Below are 14,258 nucleotides of genomic sequence, written 5' to 3' on the forward strand. Positions count from 1 at the left end.
TACCATGCCCCGCAGGGTTATGGCGCCCCACACTTACCATGCCCTGCCTTCCACAGGCTTCCACAGGCTTTCAGTGCCCCACATGCTTACTGCACCCGCCCCCAAAACGCTTACAGTGCCCCACATGCTTACTGCGCCCTACCCTCGGCATACTTACTGCCATAAACTACATCCCGCTAGGCCTCATCTACCTGCTGCCATTACCCCAGGCATAAGTGCCCTCCCCCTCTGCTGGTTGCAGAATTCTTTGAGTTTATTTCCCTTTATGGAATCATCCCAGTGAGATTTTGAATAAGATGCCACATCTCAGGTTTCTCCTTTGAACACTGAAGGGTTTTTACCTTTCTGCAGGGGTGTCGGTGTGCAGCGGTATCGGTTTGCAGGGGTGTCAGCATGTAGTTGTCAGTATGCAGGTGTGTCGGGGTGTAGGGTGTCAGTATGCAGGGGTGTCGGTGTGTAGGGTGTCAGTATGCAGGGGTGTCGGTGTGTAGGGTGTCAGTATGCAGGGGTGTCGGTGTGTAGCGTGTCAGTATGCAAGGGTGTTGGTGTGTAGTGTGTCAGTATGCATGGGTGTCAGCGTATAGAATGTCGGTGTGCAGGGGTGTCGATGTGTAGGGTGTCAGTATGCAGGGGTGTCGGTGTGTAGCGTTTCAGTATGCAAGGGTGTCAGTGTGTAGAATGTCAGTGTACAGGGGTGTCGATGTGTAGCGGTGTTGGTGTGCAGGGGTGTCAGCGTGTAGGGTGTCGGTGTGCAGGGGTGTCGGTGCAACTGTGGGATGTTGCAGCCTTTATTAGCACCACACAGCCCACGTTACTCCGGGTAGCCGAGCCGCCTGACAGTGCCGAAGGCATCTTATCTCACGTAGCATGGACGTCAGATGGCGGCGTTCGCAGGTCCAGGAGGTCTCTAAATGAGACATGCTGTTGCTGTCTATATATTATAGTTATCCTGATATACTTAAAAAAATATATTATTAATATATTATTACATATTATACTATTTCATCCATCTATCTGCAGTAATTGCTTATTAAATATAATGTTGTAGAGTTAGGGGACTGTTCCAGGAAACACAGAAAATAAGGTAGATGGGGCATCGTGGACACAAGGCAGGGGGCACGCTGCAGGGTTCGTAAAGTCATGAAAATCCTGGAAAAATTATGGAATTAAGACATTTTCCAGACCCGGAAAAGTTATGCAAAATAAAAAATATCAGAAAGTTTTGGAAAAGTCACAGGGGTTTTTGTGAACTGTGCAGCATATAACGCTGTCTCTCTCGAGCGAAATCTTGATTAGACTTTCCACGTCAGACCAGCTCGTGAGAATGGACGGCTTTTGGGACTGAAAATGGCATTTTCCTCTCTAGACGTGGTATCTCTCTCCCCCCCCCCATACATCATGACATGGCACTTTGATACACAGTATTGGCATTAAAATATGCACCTAAATACCAATGGTGACATGCGATTTTGTACCACGTCAACATGGTACGAATGTACATGTTAAAAATCTTTTCTACTATTAAAGTGTAGCAAGTACCTTTCTGTTCAAGGGCAAAGGGATTCAGGCTGTAATGCATTACTGTTCTCATTACCATATGGTATTATTGCAACTTTTAATCATAACCACGATACACAAAACTTGTAAAAATTTCAAGAAAGAGGTTCATTGTTTTGTTTGTTATGCTGAATAATATGACTGAATTGGAATAAGTGAAGTTAAAAGTAACAATCTGTGTAAATGTATCATTAAGTTGTAAAACTTTGTGCTAAAAGACGTTATTTATGCATGCCATAGTAATTGCCTTATGTGACATAAGTGTGATTTACACATAAATTTGTCACTAAAGAACAATATAATTTTATCTTGAAGTGTATTATTGGACAGTATTAGACGGAATACAATTATACATTTAGTGTGGTCTTGTGGACAGTGCTAAATAGTGCTAAATTTATATTTGTAATAAATATTGTTGACTTGAAGAGCAGAATGTGTAAAGACTGTATGAAATCCAGTTATCAGAAGGAGCAAAAGAAAGATCATGCAAAAGAGGCATGTATGTGAGAGCGAGAAAGAGAGTCAGTGTCATTCAAGTGGTTACTGGAAGGAACACATTTAATATACGGTATTAAATAAATACTTTCACAAAAGATATAAAGTCATTTCTAGCTTATAACTCCACGCAGGGGCTAATAGTAGCAACACATCCAAAGACCAACCTTCCTCCGTGTTTACATGCGAAGTGCACCGTGGAGTTATCTGTTTATGGCATTATTATTATTATTATTATTTTATAATGTCTGATATTTCAACTTTGCACATTCTATAACGTGTTGGGTATACTTCAAATTAACATCATTTTGTTCTTTTGTGACACGTATATCACACTTATGTCACATCAGGGTAATTATAACCGCATGTGGAAATACTGCCTTTTAGCGCTAATTTTTACAACTCAGTAATGATTGTTTCTTGTTATTTCAAATGTAAGGAATAAATTAATGAAATTTGATGATAGCTACAAAATGTAGTCATTATTAGACCAGATGAAATTAAACTATGCAGCTTTTTTGATAGTGTGTGTCTGAACAAGAGAGAAAAGCAACATATGTGTCTGTAAAAAGCAACATGCACGTCTGTAAAATGACATGCAATGGAAGATACATCCATACGCAAAGGGTGAATGCAAGGTCAGAGCAGCTGGCATGTGTGTGATGGTGTCATGCAATGATGATCACATAACAAGGAACACTTTTCCTGAGTGGGTTGAACAAAGACATTTTTTTTTGGATTGATTCTTGGAAATTTACCTTGATGTCATGGAGAAGTCATGAAGATTTGTTGATTAAAAAGTGTATCTATGTGCATATGGTACATTTGTTCCTTTTGATAGTAGAATATCTTGAATTGGCCACTGAGAAAAAAGCATTTCCAGTCCATCACAGGACACAAGGCAGGGGACACCCTGGATGGGATGCCGGTCCATCAGAGGACACAAGGCAGGGGACGCCCTACACGGGAAGCCAGTCCATCACAGGACACAAAGCAGGGGACGCCCTAGATGGGAAGCCAGTCCATCACAGGACACAAGGCAGGGGACGCCCTAGACGGGAAGCCAGTACATCACAGGACATAAGGCAGGGGACGCCCTACACAGGAAGCCAGTCCATCATAGGATACAAGGCAGGGGACGCCCTAGACAGGAAGCCAGTCCATCACAGGACACAAGGCAGGGGCACCCTAGATGGGAAGCCAGTCCATCACAGGACACAACGCAGGGGACACCCTGGATGGGATGCCGGTCCATCAGAGGACACAAGGCAGGGGACGCCCTACACGGGAAGCCAGTCCATCACAGGACACAAAGCAGGGGATGCCCTAGATGGGAAGCCAGTCCATCACAGGACACAAGGCAGGGGACGCCCTAGACGGAAAGCCAGTACATCACAGGATACAAGGCAGGGGACGCCCTAGATGGGAAGCCAGTCCATCACAGGACACAAGGCAGGGGACACCCTAGACGGGAAGCCAGTCCATCACAGGACACAAGGCAGGGGACACCCTGGATGGGATGCCGGTCCAACAGAGGACACAAGGCAGGGGACGCCCTACACGGGAAGCCAGTCCATCACAGGACACAAAGCAGGGGATGCCCTAGATGGGAAGCCAGTCCATCACAGGACACAAGGCAGGGGACACCCTAGACGGGAAGCCAGTCCATCACAGGACACAAGGCAGGGGACACCCTGGATGGGATGCCGGTCCAACAGAGGACACAAGGCAGGGGACGCCCTACACGGGAAGCCAGTCCATCACAGGACACAAAGCAGGGGACGCCCTAGACGGGAAGCCAGTCCATCACAGGACACAAGGCAGGGGCACCCTAGATGGGAAGCCAGTCCATCACAGGACACAAGGCAGGGGACACCCTGGATGGGATGCCGGTCCATCAGAGGACACAAGGCAGGGGACGCCCTACACGGGAAGCCAGTCCATCACAGGACACAAAGCAGGGGACGCCCTAGATGGGAAGCCAGTCCATCATAGGACACAAGGCAGGGGACGCCCTAGACGGGAAGCCAGTCCATCATAGGACACAAGGCAGGGGACGCCCTAGACGGGAAGCCAGTCCATCATAGGACACAAGGCAGGGGACGCCCTAGACGGGAAGCCAGTCCATCACAGGATACAAGGCAGGGGACGCCCTAGATGGGAAGCCAGTCCATCACAGGATACAAGGCAGGGGACGCCCTAGACGGGAAGCCAGTCCATCACAGGACACAAGGCAGGGGACGCCTTAGACGGGAAGCCAGTCCATCACAGGACACAAGGCAGGGGACGCCCTCGACGGGAAGCCAGTCCATCACAGGACACAAGGCAGGGGACACTCTGGATGGGATGTCGGTCCATCATAGGACACAAGGCAGGGGACGCCCTAGACGGGAAGCCAGTCCATCACAGGACACAAGGCAGGGGACACTCTGGATGGGATGTCGGTCCATCATAGGACACAAGGCAGGGGACGCCCTAGAGGGGAAGCCAGTCCATCATTCTGTAGGACACAAGGCAGGCGATGCCCTAGACAGGAAGCCAATCCATCACAGGACACAAGGCAGGGGACACTCTGGATGGGATGTCAGTCCAATGCAGAAAACATTATTATTGTCATTATGATGATGAAGATGATGATTATTTGCACTAAATTTATCATGGGCAGGTTTAATAAAACTTATTCATCGACAGCAGTCCTACAATGTCCTCGTCTACAGTGTGTTTACCTTGGACTAATGACTCATGATTTGTGATTTATGTGCCCATGGCACATTTGTGCCTTTTGATTGTAGGACATCTTGAATTGGCCCCTGAGAAATAAGGTAATCAGGCACAATCGTCTGGGCTCAACCTCCCTGCAGGCTTTAGTCCACCTTGTATCCATAGCAACACTGGCAGCACTGCATTCTGCTGAAGGTCAGGTCTTTGTCCAGTGTCTTGGGTTTCCCTGGAGAGCTCGGGGGCAAATAAACCCCAAATATAGGTGTGGGGCTTATATTTAAACATCCCGTTTCATTCAAACTAATTGTACCCATTGTACAAACTCTGTCAGTTCAGTTTTGAGCTGTAAATGCACTTTATACCTTTTATTTGAATCTGAGTCCTTCTTTGTATATAGGCTGTTATGGCAAACACTGTTTTTTTCCTCTAGAGAGGAGTACACTGTTTTCTCATTAGCTGTTCCTGTGTTTACTCCTGAGCCTCTAAAGCAGATCCCCAAGAATCCCAGGAATGGATTTCTGCCTGCTCTGTCATACACCATCTTCGCAAGGCGAGTTTTTCGTGATTCTAGTTCTAGCTTTGCCAACAGTCACAGCCTGCATCCATTTTTCACGCTGATGTTCAGCCGGGTGTTTCATTAAGCAGTAAAACCTTACTATCAACGCCATCGCCGAATACAGGCGGGGATAACCTTTTTGGTCATTCATCTGTTCCATATGACATTGGATGATTGTGGACTGCAGCTCTGAACAGGGAGTACTCCATCACAAATATCACCTAGAGAGAAAACCTTAGATATCTGGGCTACTTCTGTTTTGGTCTTTGACTCATTCCCACCTCATACTGCATCTAAAACTAATTTTGACAGTGCACTAATGGATCCTCTCACAGGTCCTCCTGACCAATCTGGATCAATGTCTTTTGTTCCCTGTTTACCCATAACGTCGCAGGGAGCGAGATTTACTGATTGTAAAAAAGCCAGGAACACATTACAATCTAGATCTTTGATTGGCCACTGCAGGACAGACGAAGGGCGAATCACGCAACAGAAGGCCAGGTCTTTCCCTCTCGTGTCCATCTCAGTTTAAGTGCGGAGCGTCTGTAAGTGGTTTCCTCTGCTCGGCCGTAATTCTGCCATGGACCGGATGCATTTATAAACCACCGGGGCAACATTCCTAGAATTAATCCCCCCTCCTAGACAGAGACTGACACAAAGACACATTGAGAAGCAACTCAGGAGTCGCTAATAGATTTTCTGACTCGTAAAGCATACTCCCTCAGGCTTTCGCGGGGGGTGTTCCACTTTCGGGCGTGTAGTTAAATGACCAAGAAGGCACTAGATAATTTAGTTACTGCTCCGGGTTCGTGTCCAAAGCACAATCATGGGCCAGACAGGCCCTTGGCCCGTGTAACCCTGGAGTAGAGTGGGGGGATTTAACAATTTAATCTGTCTAGGATGAGAGGGACCCCGCACTCGTGAGACAGCGGGAGACACCTTTATGTTCGATGCCAAGACACAAGCTGTGGTGGTGACAGGCGGCTCGGCAGGCAGAGCGACTCCCTTGATTAATGGTGTTGTCACAGCATCTTCCAGACCGGGATGGGATCCGTGACAGAGCCGAGGACCCGTCGGCTGGTTAAGCACGCGCCTGTCAGCCGCACGCATGACCTGCAACGTCAGCGCTCTGTCACAGGGCGGATTCTGAAGGCGTGAGCTTCGCCCCATAGCGAAACACTGTTTGTGTCAGGAAGGGGGTCACATGACCTGCCAACATCCAATCAGATAGCATGTCAGTGCCTGGTGCTAATAGTCGGAAGTGGATGTGGGACGAAGTTGTGATGTGTACTGCTAGTGTTAATTTTAAGGCCCTGTGCAGGAAGCAGAGGTAGATAGACAAGTGAGGTGTAGATTCTACCATTCATACTGCTTCAGAGCCTTTTTAGTGTTCTTGTGGCTTTGTGCTTAGCTTCTGTTGGTAGGCAGTGCTCTTTGTGCTGTGCGGTTTCCCGTGTCTCAGTCAAGGATGTGGATCGTAGCGGTCCATGAGTCCGGCACATACGCAGAAGAGACCCGCCGTGTTGATCGACTCGCGTGGAGAGAGAGGTTTGGCAAACAGCACGCGATGAAAGGCACAGAGACGGCCTTGGTCCCTTACTCGGGTTTTTGTACATTCCAGAGTAGCCCTGCAAGTGGGAATGCATTTATATACAGGATTTATGGATTTATTCTCTTATCCGCTGTTATCGTCAGCTTGACAGGATTGTGGATTTCCATTTAACCGACACTTTTATCCAAAGCAACATGCATTTTTTTTAAAAAAAAGCAGCATCAGTCAGTCCTTGGAGCAACTGGGTGTTAAGTGTCTTATTCAGAGGCCCCACGGTGACATCAGTCTGCTGACCCGGGGATTCGAACCAGCAACCTTCCGCTCACAGACATGGCGTTCTAACCAACGGAGCCACACACTACCCCTGATTCGGCTGTAGTGTACTTTCACTTTAACTCTAAAATCTGTGTCGTATTTTGGGTTTGTATATTGTTACAACTGAAGGTCTGAATCTCATTTTATGTGCCACTGAAGAACTCCCCATGCATGTCAGTATTTGTGTAGGAAACTGTCTAATAAGGTACCTTCATAACACCGTTTTAAAACCATTTTGGTGAAGAAATAAGATGTGGGAAAATGTATCGTTTCCCTAATAACAAAATGTCCTCAACCACTCACGTCCTCATTTTGCCCTGAACATTCAGCCAGTGGCATCAATACCTTTTATGACAAAGAAAAAGATTGTTTTTGTCTGTCTAACGATGTTTGCGAATGCTCAATTTTGTTAATTAACAAACTGCTGCTTTGAAACATTCTGAAAGCGGTAAGAAGTGACTTAGGACAACAAAGGCTGAGGGAAAACGTCTCGGTGAAGGAAAACGAGCAAGAAGCGGAGCGGCACAGGCTAGACGTCCGCTTAATTGAATCCCGCGATGATTATTTTCCGTGAGTATCATGCCGATGTGCACAAATTAGCGGCATCGGGTTTATTGAGAGTGACAGGGAATAAATGGAATGTGCAAAGCCGACGCAGCGAAGCAGAGGTGTGTCTGTGTGTCTCTCTGATAGGAAGCAGAGGTGTGTCTGTGTGTCTCTCTGACAGGAAGCAGAGGTGTGGCTGTGTGTCTCTCTGACAGGAAGCAGAGGTGTGGCTGTGTGTCTCTCCTACAGGAAGCAGAGGTGTGGCTGTGTGTCTCTCTGATAGGAAGCAGAGGTGTGGCTGTGTGTCTCTCTGATAGGAAGCAGAGCTGTGGCTGTGTGTCTCTCTGACAGGAAGCAGAGGTGTGGCTGTGTGTCTCTCCTACAGGAAGCAGAGGTGTGGCTGTGTGTCTCTCTGATAGGAAGCAGAGGGGTGTCTGTGTGTCTCTCTGACAGGAAGCAGAAGTGTGGCTGTGTGTCTCTCCTACAGGAAGCAGAGGTGTGGCTGTGTGTCTCTCCTACAGGAAGCAGAGGTGTGGCTGTGTGTCTCTCCTACAGGAAGCAGAGGTGTGTCTGTGTGTCTCTCTGATAGGAAGCAGAGGTGTGGCGGTGTGTCTCTCCTACAGGAAGCAGAGGTGTGGCTGTGTGTCTCTCCTACAGGAAGCAGAGGTGTGGCTGTGTGTCTCTCTGACAGGAAGCAGAGGTGTGGCTGTGTGTCTCTCCTACAGGAAGCAGAGGTGTGGCTGTGTGTCTCTCTGATAGGAAGCAGAGGTGTGGCTGTGTGTCTCTCCTACAGGAAGCAGAGGTGTGGCTGTGTGTCTCTCTGATAGGAAGCAGAGGTGTGGCTGTGTGTCTCCTACAGGAAGCAGAGGTGTGGCTGTGTGTCTCTCTGATAGGAAGCAGAGGTGTGGCTGTGTGTCTCTCCTACAGGAAGCAGAGGTGTGGCGGTGTGTCTCTCCTACAGGAAGCAGAGGTGTGGCTGTGTGTCTCTCCTACAGGAAGCAGAGGTGTGGCTGTGTGTCTCTCCTACAGGAAGCAGAGGTGTGGCTGTGTGTCTCTCTGACAGGAAGCAGAGGTGTGGCTGTGTGTCTCTCCTACAGGAAGCAGAGGTGTGGCTGTGTGTCTCTCTGATAGGAAGCAGAGGTGTGGCGGTGTGTCTCTCTGGTAGGAAGCAGATGTGCAGCGGTGTGTCTCTCCGACAGGCTGTCGCTCTCCTCGCACCGTTTCACAGATCGTAGCGAGTGGGGGTGGCGCTATCTATTTTACCACCTTGGGGGGGGGGGGGGGGGGGGGGGGGTTGAGGTGATCTCCTTCCACAGGATCCCATTAAATCAGCGCCTGCAATTTTCCCAGTCTTTCTGATAGTGGACAGCTGCACCGCGATCAGTAGGAAGTGCAAAGAGATTGGCGGGGTACAGGGTTGTCACAGGGGCGCTAAGCTTTTATGTCCAGGAACGTCTGCATACTTGGAGATTTGCATTTATTTATTTGGCAGCTGTTCTTACTGAAAGCCGCACACAATAGTAACAGGAAGGTCAGCCACTATCTGGAGCAATTGAGGTTTCAGGGTCGTGCTCAGTGACCCAACAGCAATTTCACTCTGCTGACCCTGGGATTTGAACCCATGCCTTTCCAGTCACAGATACCGTCTTAACATGCCCCCAGTTTACAATAAACAATGTAGCCTGCGCATGCATTGTGGTGTGTGACTTAATGCACCCTTGCTCAATGTGGTGCAGGTCACTAAACACATGTCCTTGTGTAAACGCCTCCATCAAAGGACTCGCAGAATTGTTACCTCCTCACCTGCCTGAGAAGGAGCAGATAAAGTGGTTTCTCCCAAAGTTACTGTCTCTTCAGGAGAGGAGAGATAAAAATGAGACACAATGGACACAATTTTAATCGGACGGCCACAAATTGGTCCATCAACACCACAACAAGTGGCAGGGGAAGATGTGGCAAGCAACAGCAGCACCTAATGCGACGATCCCCGGACTCGGTGTGCTAATTAATCAGTTTCATGGGTCGTTAAGGAGCAGGACATCTGAGTGGATGGTAAAGGGGCTGGGGGCAGCAGAGTAGTGCGCCCCCTTGAGGCCCCTGCCTGTTATCACATCGTGTCGCCTTGTCACCAGAGCAGGTGGGAAGCTGGGCACGATGAAAAACCTGTTGCGGAAATCCATACAGGAAGTCGTCATATGGTGCTCAGCGTCTGCTGTGGGTTCGTACACCTGTTATATAATACCGCCAAAAGGTTTCACTCGCTCTTCTGCTTTATCACGAGTTGAAAGATTTCTGTAAAGATTCAGTTTTTCTGCAACAGCTGTCTGTTGTAGCTAAGCATGTCAATATAACCAATTAAAAATGTTTTACTACAAACTGCATGCCAAGCTCAGTCAGAAAAAGGCCACATTAACACGACTGGAGAGCAGCGTATGTCAAGCAGGATTGTTTTGCCTTTTTATTTTCAAACATAAATATTGTCCGTTAATTAAAATTTTATGTAGGGTCCTGAAATTTAAATGTATGGAAATATGCGGTGTCTCCACCAGTGAATCAGATGGAGAAACTCAAAGATGATGATCTGAGGTGTTGATGCGCTTGATACACAGACGGTATAGATGGCACCGTTAGGTGTTAAGGTGCATAAAGCCATGTTGTAAATGAGGCTCATGTGGGAGTTTGACGTGTGTGGATGTGTGGGGGTGGGGGGGGAGCTGTTAGCAGAAGCGGTGCGTGTGTGGTGTGTGTGTGGTGTGTGTGTGTGGGTATGTATTACACTGATGTATGCTGGGTGCGTGTGAACACTGCCATGCTGATCCGCTGAACCTCTCAGCCTGGCCCCTCCCCCCTTTCAACGTCACGGCACTCCAGACTGTCACCATGGAAACGCGACACCGCCGCCGATGTCAAAGACCCCATTTGGAGATGCGAGATTGGGCGACCCGCCGGCTCGCCGGAGCGCGCGTGCTTCCCTGCAGCCCGCGCTGCTGCACGCTAATGCGACAGGCGGGTGAGAAGGGGTGGGGGGGGAGAGAGAACAGGCCTTTGGAGACCAGGGTAGGAACAGAGTAGTGGCTGCTGGGAGCTCCACACTGACACCAAAGGAGAGGATACTCCTTAGGAGTAATGCCGGCAGGAGGCTCTGTCTGCTTTCTGTAGATAATTAACTTGCATGCTGTAGTGGAGAAAGATGGAGAAGACAGAGGTAGCTTCCTTCTTTAGGGTAGAGGAGAGTGCTGTCCCTCTGTGGGCCAAGGAGTATTTGTTTAGAGAACAGACTACAGTCCTTGTGTAAGACGGAGTAACGAGTGTCTCCATGTGACAGAAAGCAGTACTGTCCATGTGTAGGGTAGGGTAACGAGTGTCTCCGTGTGACTTAAAGCAGTACTGTCCATGTGTAGGACAGAGAAAAAAGTGTCTCTGTGTGACAGGAAGCAGTACTGTCCATGTGTAGGACAGAGTAATGAGTGTCTCCGTGTGACGGAAAGCAGTACTGTCCATGTGTAGGACAGAGTAATGAGTGTTTCCGTGTGATGGAAAGCAGTACTGTCCATGTGTAGGGTAGAGTAACGAGTGTCTCCGTGTAACAGAAAGCAGTACTGTCCATGTGTAGGACAGAGTAATGAGTGTCTCCGTGTGACGGAAAGCAGTACTGTCCATGTGTAGGGTAGAGTAACGAGTGTCTCCGTGTAACAGAAAGCAGTACTGTCCATGTGTAGGACAGAGTAATGAGTGTCTCCGTGTGACGGAAAGCAGTACTGTCCATGTGTAGGACAGAGTAATGAGTGTTTCCGTGTGATGGAAAGCAGTACTGTCCATGTGTAGGGTAGAGTAACGAGTGTCTCCGTGTAACAGAAAGCAGTACTGTCCATGTGTAGGACAGAGTAATGAGTGTCTCCGTGTGACGGAAAGCAGTACTGTCCATGTGTAGGGTAGAGTAACGAGTGTCTCTGTGTAACAGAAAGCAGTACTGTCCATGTGTATGACAGAGTAACGAGTGTCTCTGCGTAACAGAAAGCAGTACTGTCCATGTGTATGACAGAGTAACGAGTGTCTCCGTGTGACGGAAAGCAGTACTGTCCATGTGTATGACAGAGTAACGAGTGTCTCCGTGTGACGGAAAGCAGTACTGTCCATGTGTAGGGTAGAGTAACGAGTGTCTCTGTGTAACAGAAAGCAGTACTGTCCATGTGTATGACAGAGAAACAAGTGTCTCCGTGTGACGGAAAGCAGTACTGTCCATGTGTAGGACAGAGTAACGAGTGTCTCTGTGTAACAGAAAGCAGTACTGTCCATGTGTATGACAGAGTAACGAGTGTCTCTGTGTAACAGAAAGCTGTACTGTCCATGTGTATGACAGAGTAACGAGTGTCTCCGTGTGACGGAAAGCAGTACTGTCCATGTGTAGGGTAGAGTAACGAGTGTCTCTGTGTAACAGAAAGCAGTACTGTCCATGTGTATGACAGAGAAACAAGTGTCTCCGTGTGACGGAAAGCAGTACTGTCCATGTGTAGGACAGAGTAACGAGTGTCTCTGTGTAACAGAAAGCAGTACTGTCCATGTGTATGACAGAGTAACGAGTGTCTCTGTGTAACAGAAAGCTGTACTGTCCATGTGTATGACAGAGTAACAAGTGTCGCCGTGTGACGGAAAGCAGTATTGTCCATGTGTAGGACAGAGTAAGAAGTAACTCAGCATAACAGAAAGCAGTACAATCAAACAGTAGTAGTATCTTTGCGTAGATGTATAGAGAAGTACCCTGTCTATATAGCTGTGTGTGCTGGTATGTGCTGTGATGTACAGTCGTATTTCTGTGCAGTGCTGTACGGCAGTATATCTGTTTTATTCTGGGTGGATGAAAGCGGCACTGGTGAAATCATCCTATGGATTCAGTTGATGGCATGATCACTTTGGAGATGTCAGGAATGTCCGCTGTGCTCCACAACAAACCAGCAGGGAGACATTTAGCTTGCAGGCTTCTCTTCAGAGTGTTCCTGTAATATCAGACAGTAACCTGCACGAAAGCCAGGTTCGTGGGCGATTTTTTTCTCTCTTTACAGTCCTCCCTACTGCAGCACTGACTTCAACAAACCCCCCTGTGCTTGTTAATGTCATTTACCTTTCTCTGTGTTTTAGTGTCACAGCAGCGCATTGACTGAGAAATCATAATTGTAAGGCTTGTGTATTGTGAGGAGTGTTGTTTTGTCAGTAAAGCAGTTGGTACAAATTGGGTTTTTCCATTACGTAGATAATGCAATAAAAAGCAGGACTGCGTTGAAGATTTATTGCTGTAACTCCTCAAAATGCACTCTGTTACTCACTGTCTGCAGCTATCACCTTTATTTGAACAGAGGGATTTTTGGCATCCTTTTAGGAAGGATGCTGCGTTGCGTTTAATGCCAAGCATCTCCGTGCTGCAGCTGCCAGCCTGTGACATTATACTGAGATGTACATTTGGTTTCTTTGGGCGCATTTCAGGATTGGCCGCTTTTCTTCATTCCATGTGCAGCACAGGCAGAAAAGTGATACATGTTAATGGTATAATTACAGACCAGTCGCTTCCTGCCTACCTTCTAAACATCGCTTCTCTCCCGTCTCCCGTTTCATTCTGCATGTGTTTACTTTTGTGAAAAGCGCGGTTTATAATACTTTATATTTATTTAAAATGTAAAGCAACATACATTTTTGGGAAAGCAAGCCTCACTCAGGGGCTCAACGGTGACATCACTCTGCCGACCCTGGGATTTGAATCAGCCCCCATTTAAATCTGAGAACCGTGTGAAGGGAGCCGGAGTCGAGACTTACAGGGAGGTCTTCTGCCGCCGAAGCAGAGAACGAGACCCCCATGTCATCTGTGGAGAGAGTGACGGGGTTGAGGCCCACGGACGGAGGACACGCTCTTACCTCCTGACCCCTGTCGCAGGAACGTGAGCTCGGCAGGGGAGGAGGCCCGGCGGCGCATGCGGGAGTGCGAAGGCCTCACCGACGCGCTGCTCTACGTCATCCAGACTGCGCTGGGCAGCAGCGAGATCGACAGCAAGGTGTGTCCGTGGGGGGGCTTTGTACATGTGGCCGTCTTCCAAAGGTTGCCATGGCCGCACCCTGAGAACGCGTGGAAACATGGTTGCTTAGGTGATGCTTCTGTTCGTAGCGGCTAACGATCTTTTACATAGCAGAGGCGAATGTAGGAGTGTCCAATAGCCCCTGCTGAAAGCTGATTGGCCCCTTCTCATCACTCACTGATTCGAAATATATTATTGGCTAATGATAAAATTGGCCTCTCTGTATTAATTATGGCCCCTCTTATACCCCCCCACCTTAAAAAAATCCAACAATCCTACACTCAAGCCTTGAGAACTGGGCAGATAGAAAGCGTCCCGGGGCCACTAATTTCACAAGGTCCCCACTCCCAAAGAACATTTTTTTATGTTCATATGGGTGTGAGCACCTTATGACAAGCACAGTGTCACTTAGAGATGAGGGAATGCCGTCCACTTATTTCCAGCTATATGCAGA

The 14,258-nt window shown here is 48.2% G+C and overlaps 1 protein-coding gene and 2 long non-coding RNA genes across 4 annotated transcripts in view; all 3 read left to right on the forward strand.

Moving 5' to 3' along the window:
• LOC125740680 (catenin delta-2-like) overlaps window positions 1-14,258 on the forward strand; it is a 143,080-nt gene that overhangs the window by 89,296 nt on the left and 39,526 nt on the right. Inside the window, exon 14 of the mRNA XM_049012159.1 lies at window positions 13,666-13,783. Within this exon, the coding sequence (XP_048868116.1) occupies window positions 13,666-13,783 (118 nt within the window). The remainder of the gene's footprint in view (window positions 1-13,665; window positions 13,784-14,258) is intronic.
• LOC125740682 (uncharacterized) lies at window positions 7,894-8,517 on the forward strand. The gene is made up of 3 exons (XR_007397733.1): window positions 7,894-7,932; window positions 8,001-8,034; window positions 8,443-8,517. It is a non-coding gene; the product is annotated as an uncharacterized LOC125740682 (long non-coding RNA).
• LOC125740681 (uncharacterized) lies at window positions 8,535-8,891 on the forward strand. Of its 2 annotated transcripts, none has more exons than XR_007397732.1 (3): window positions 8,535-8,578; window positions 8,679-8,712; window positions 8,849-8,891. It is a non-coding gene; the product is annotated as an uncharacterized LOC125740681 (long non-coding RNA). The 2 variants fall into 2 exon arrangements; XR_007397731.1 differs by lacking the exon at window positions 8,535-8,578 and adding an exon at window positions 8,601-8,644.

Source organism: Brienomyrus brachyistius, chromosome 4, assembly GCF_023856365.1.
Source record: "Brienomyrus brachyistius isolate T26 chromosome 4, BBRACH_0.4, whole genome shotgun sequence".
NCBI lineage: Eukaryota > Metazoa > Chordata > Actinopteri > Osteoglossiformes > Mormyridae > Brienomyrus > Brienomyrus brachyistius.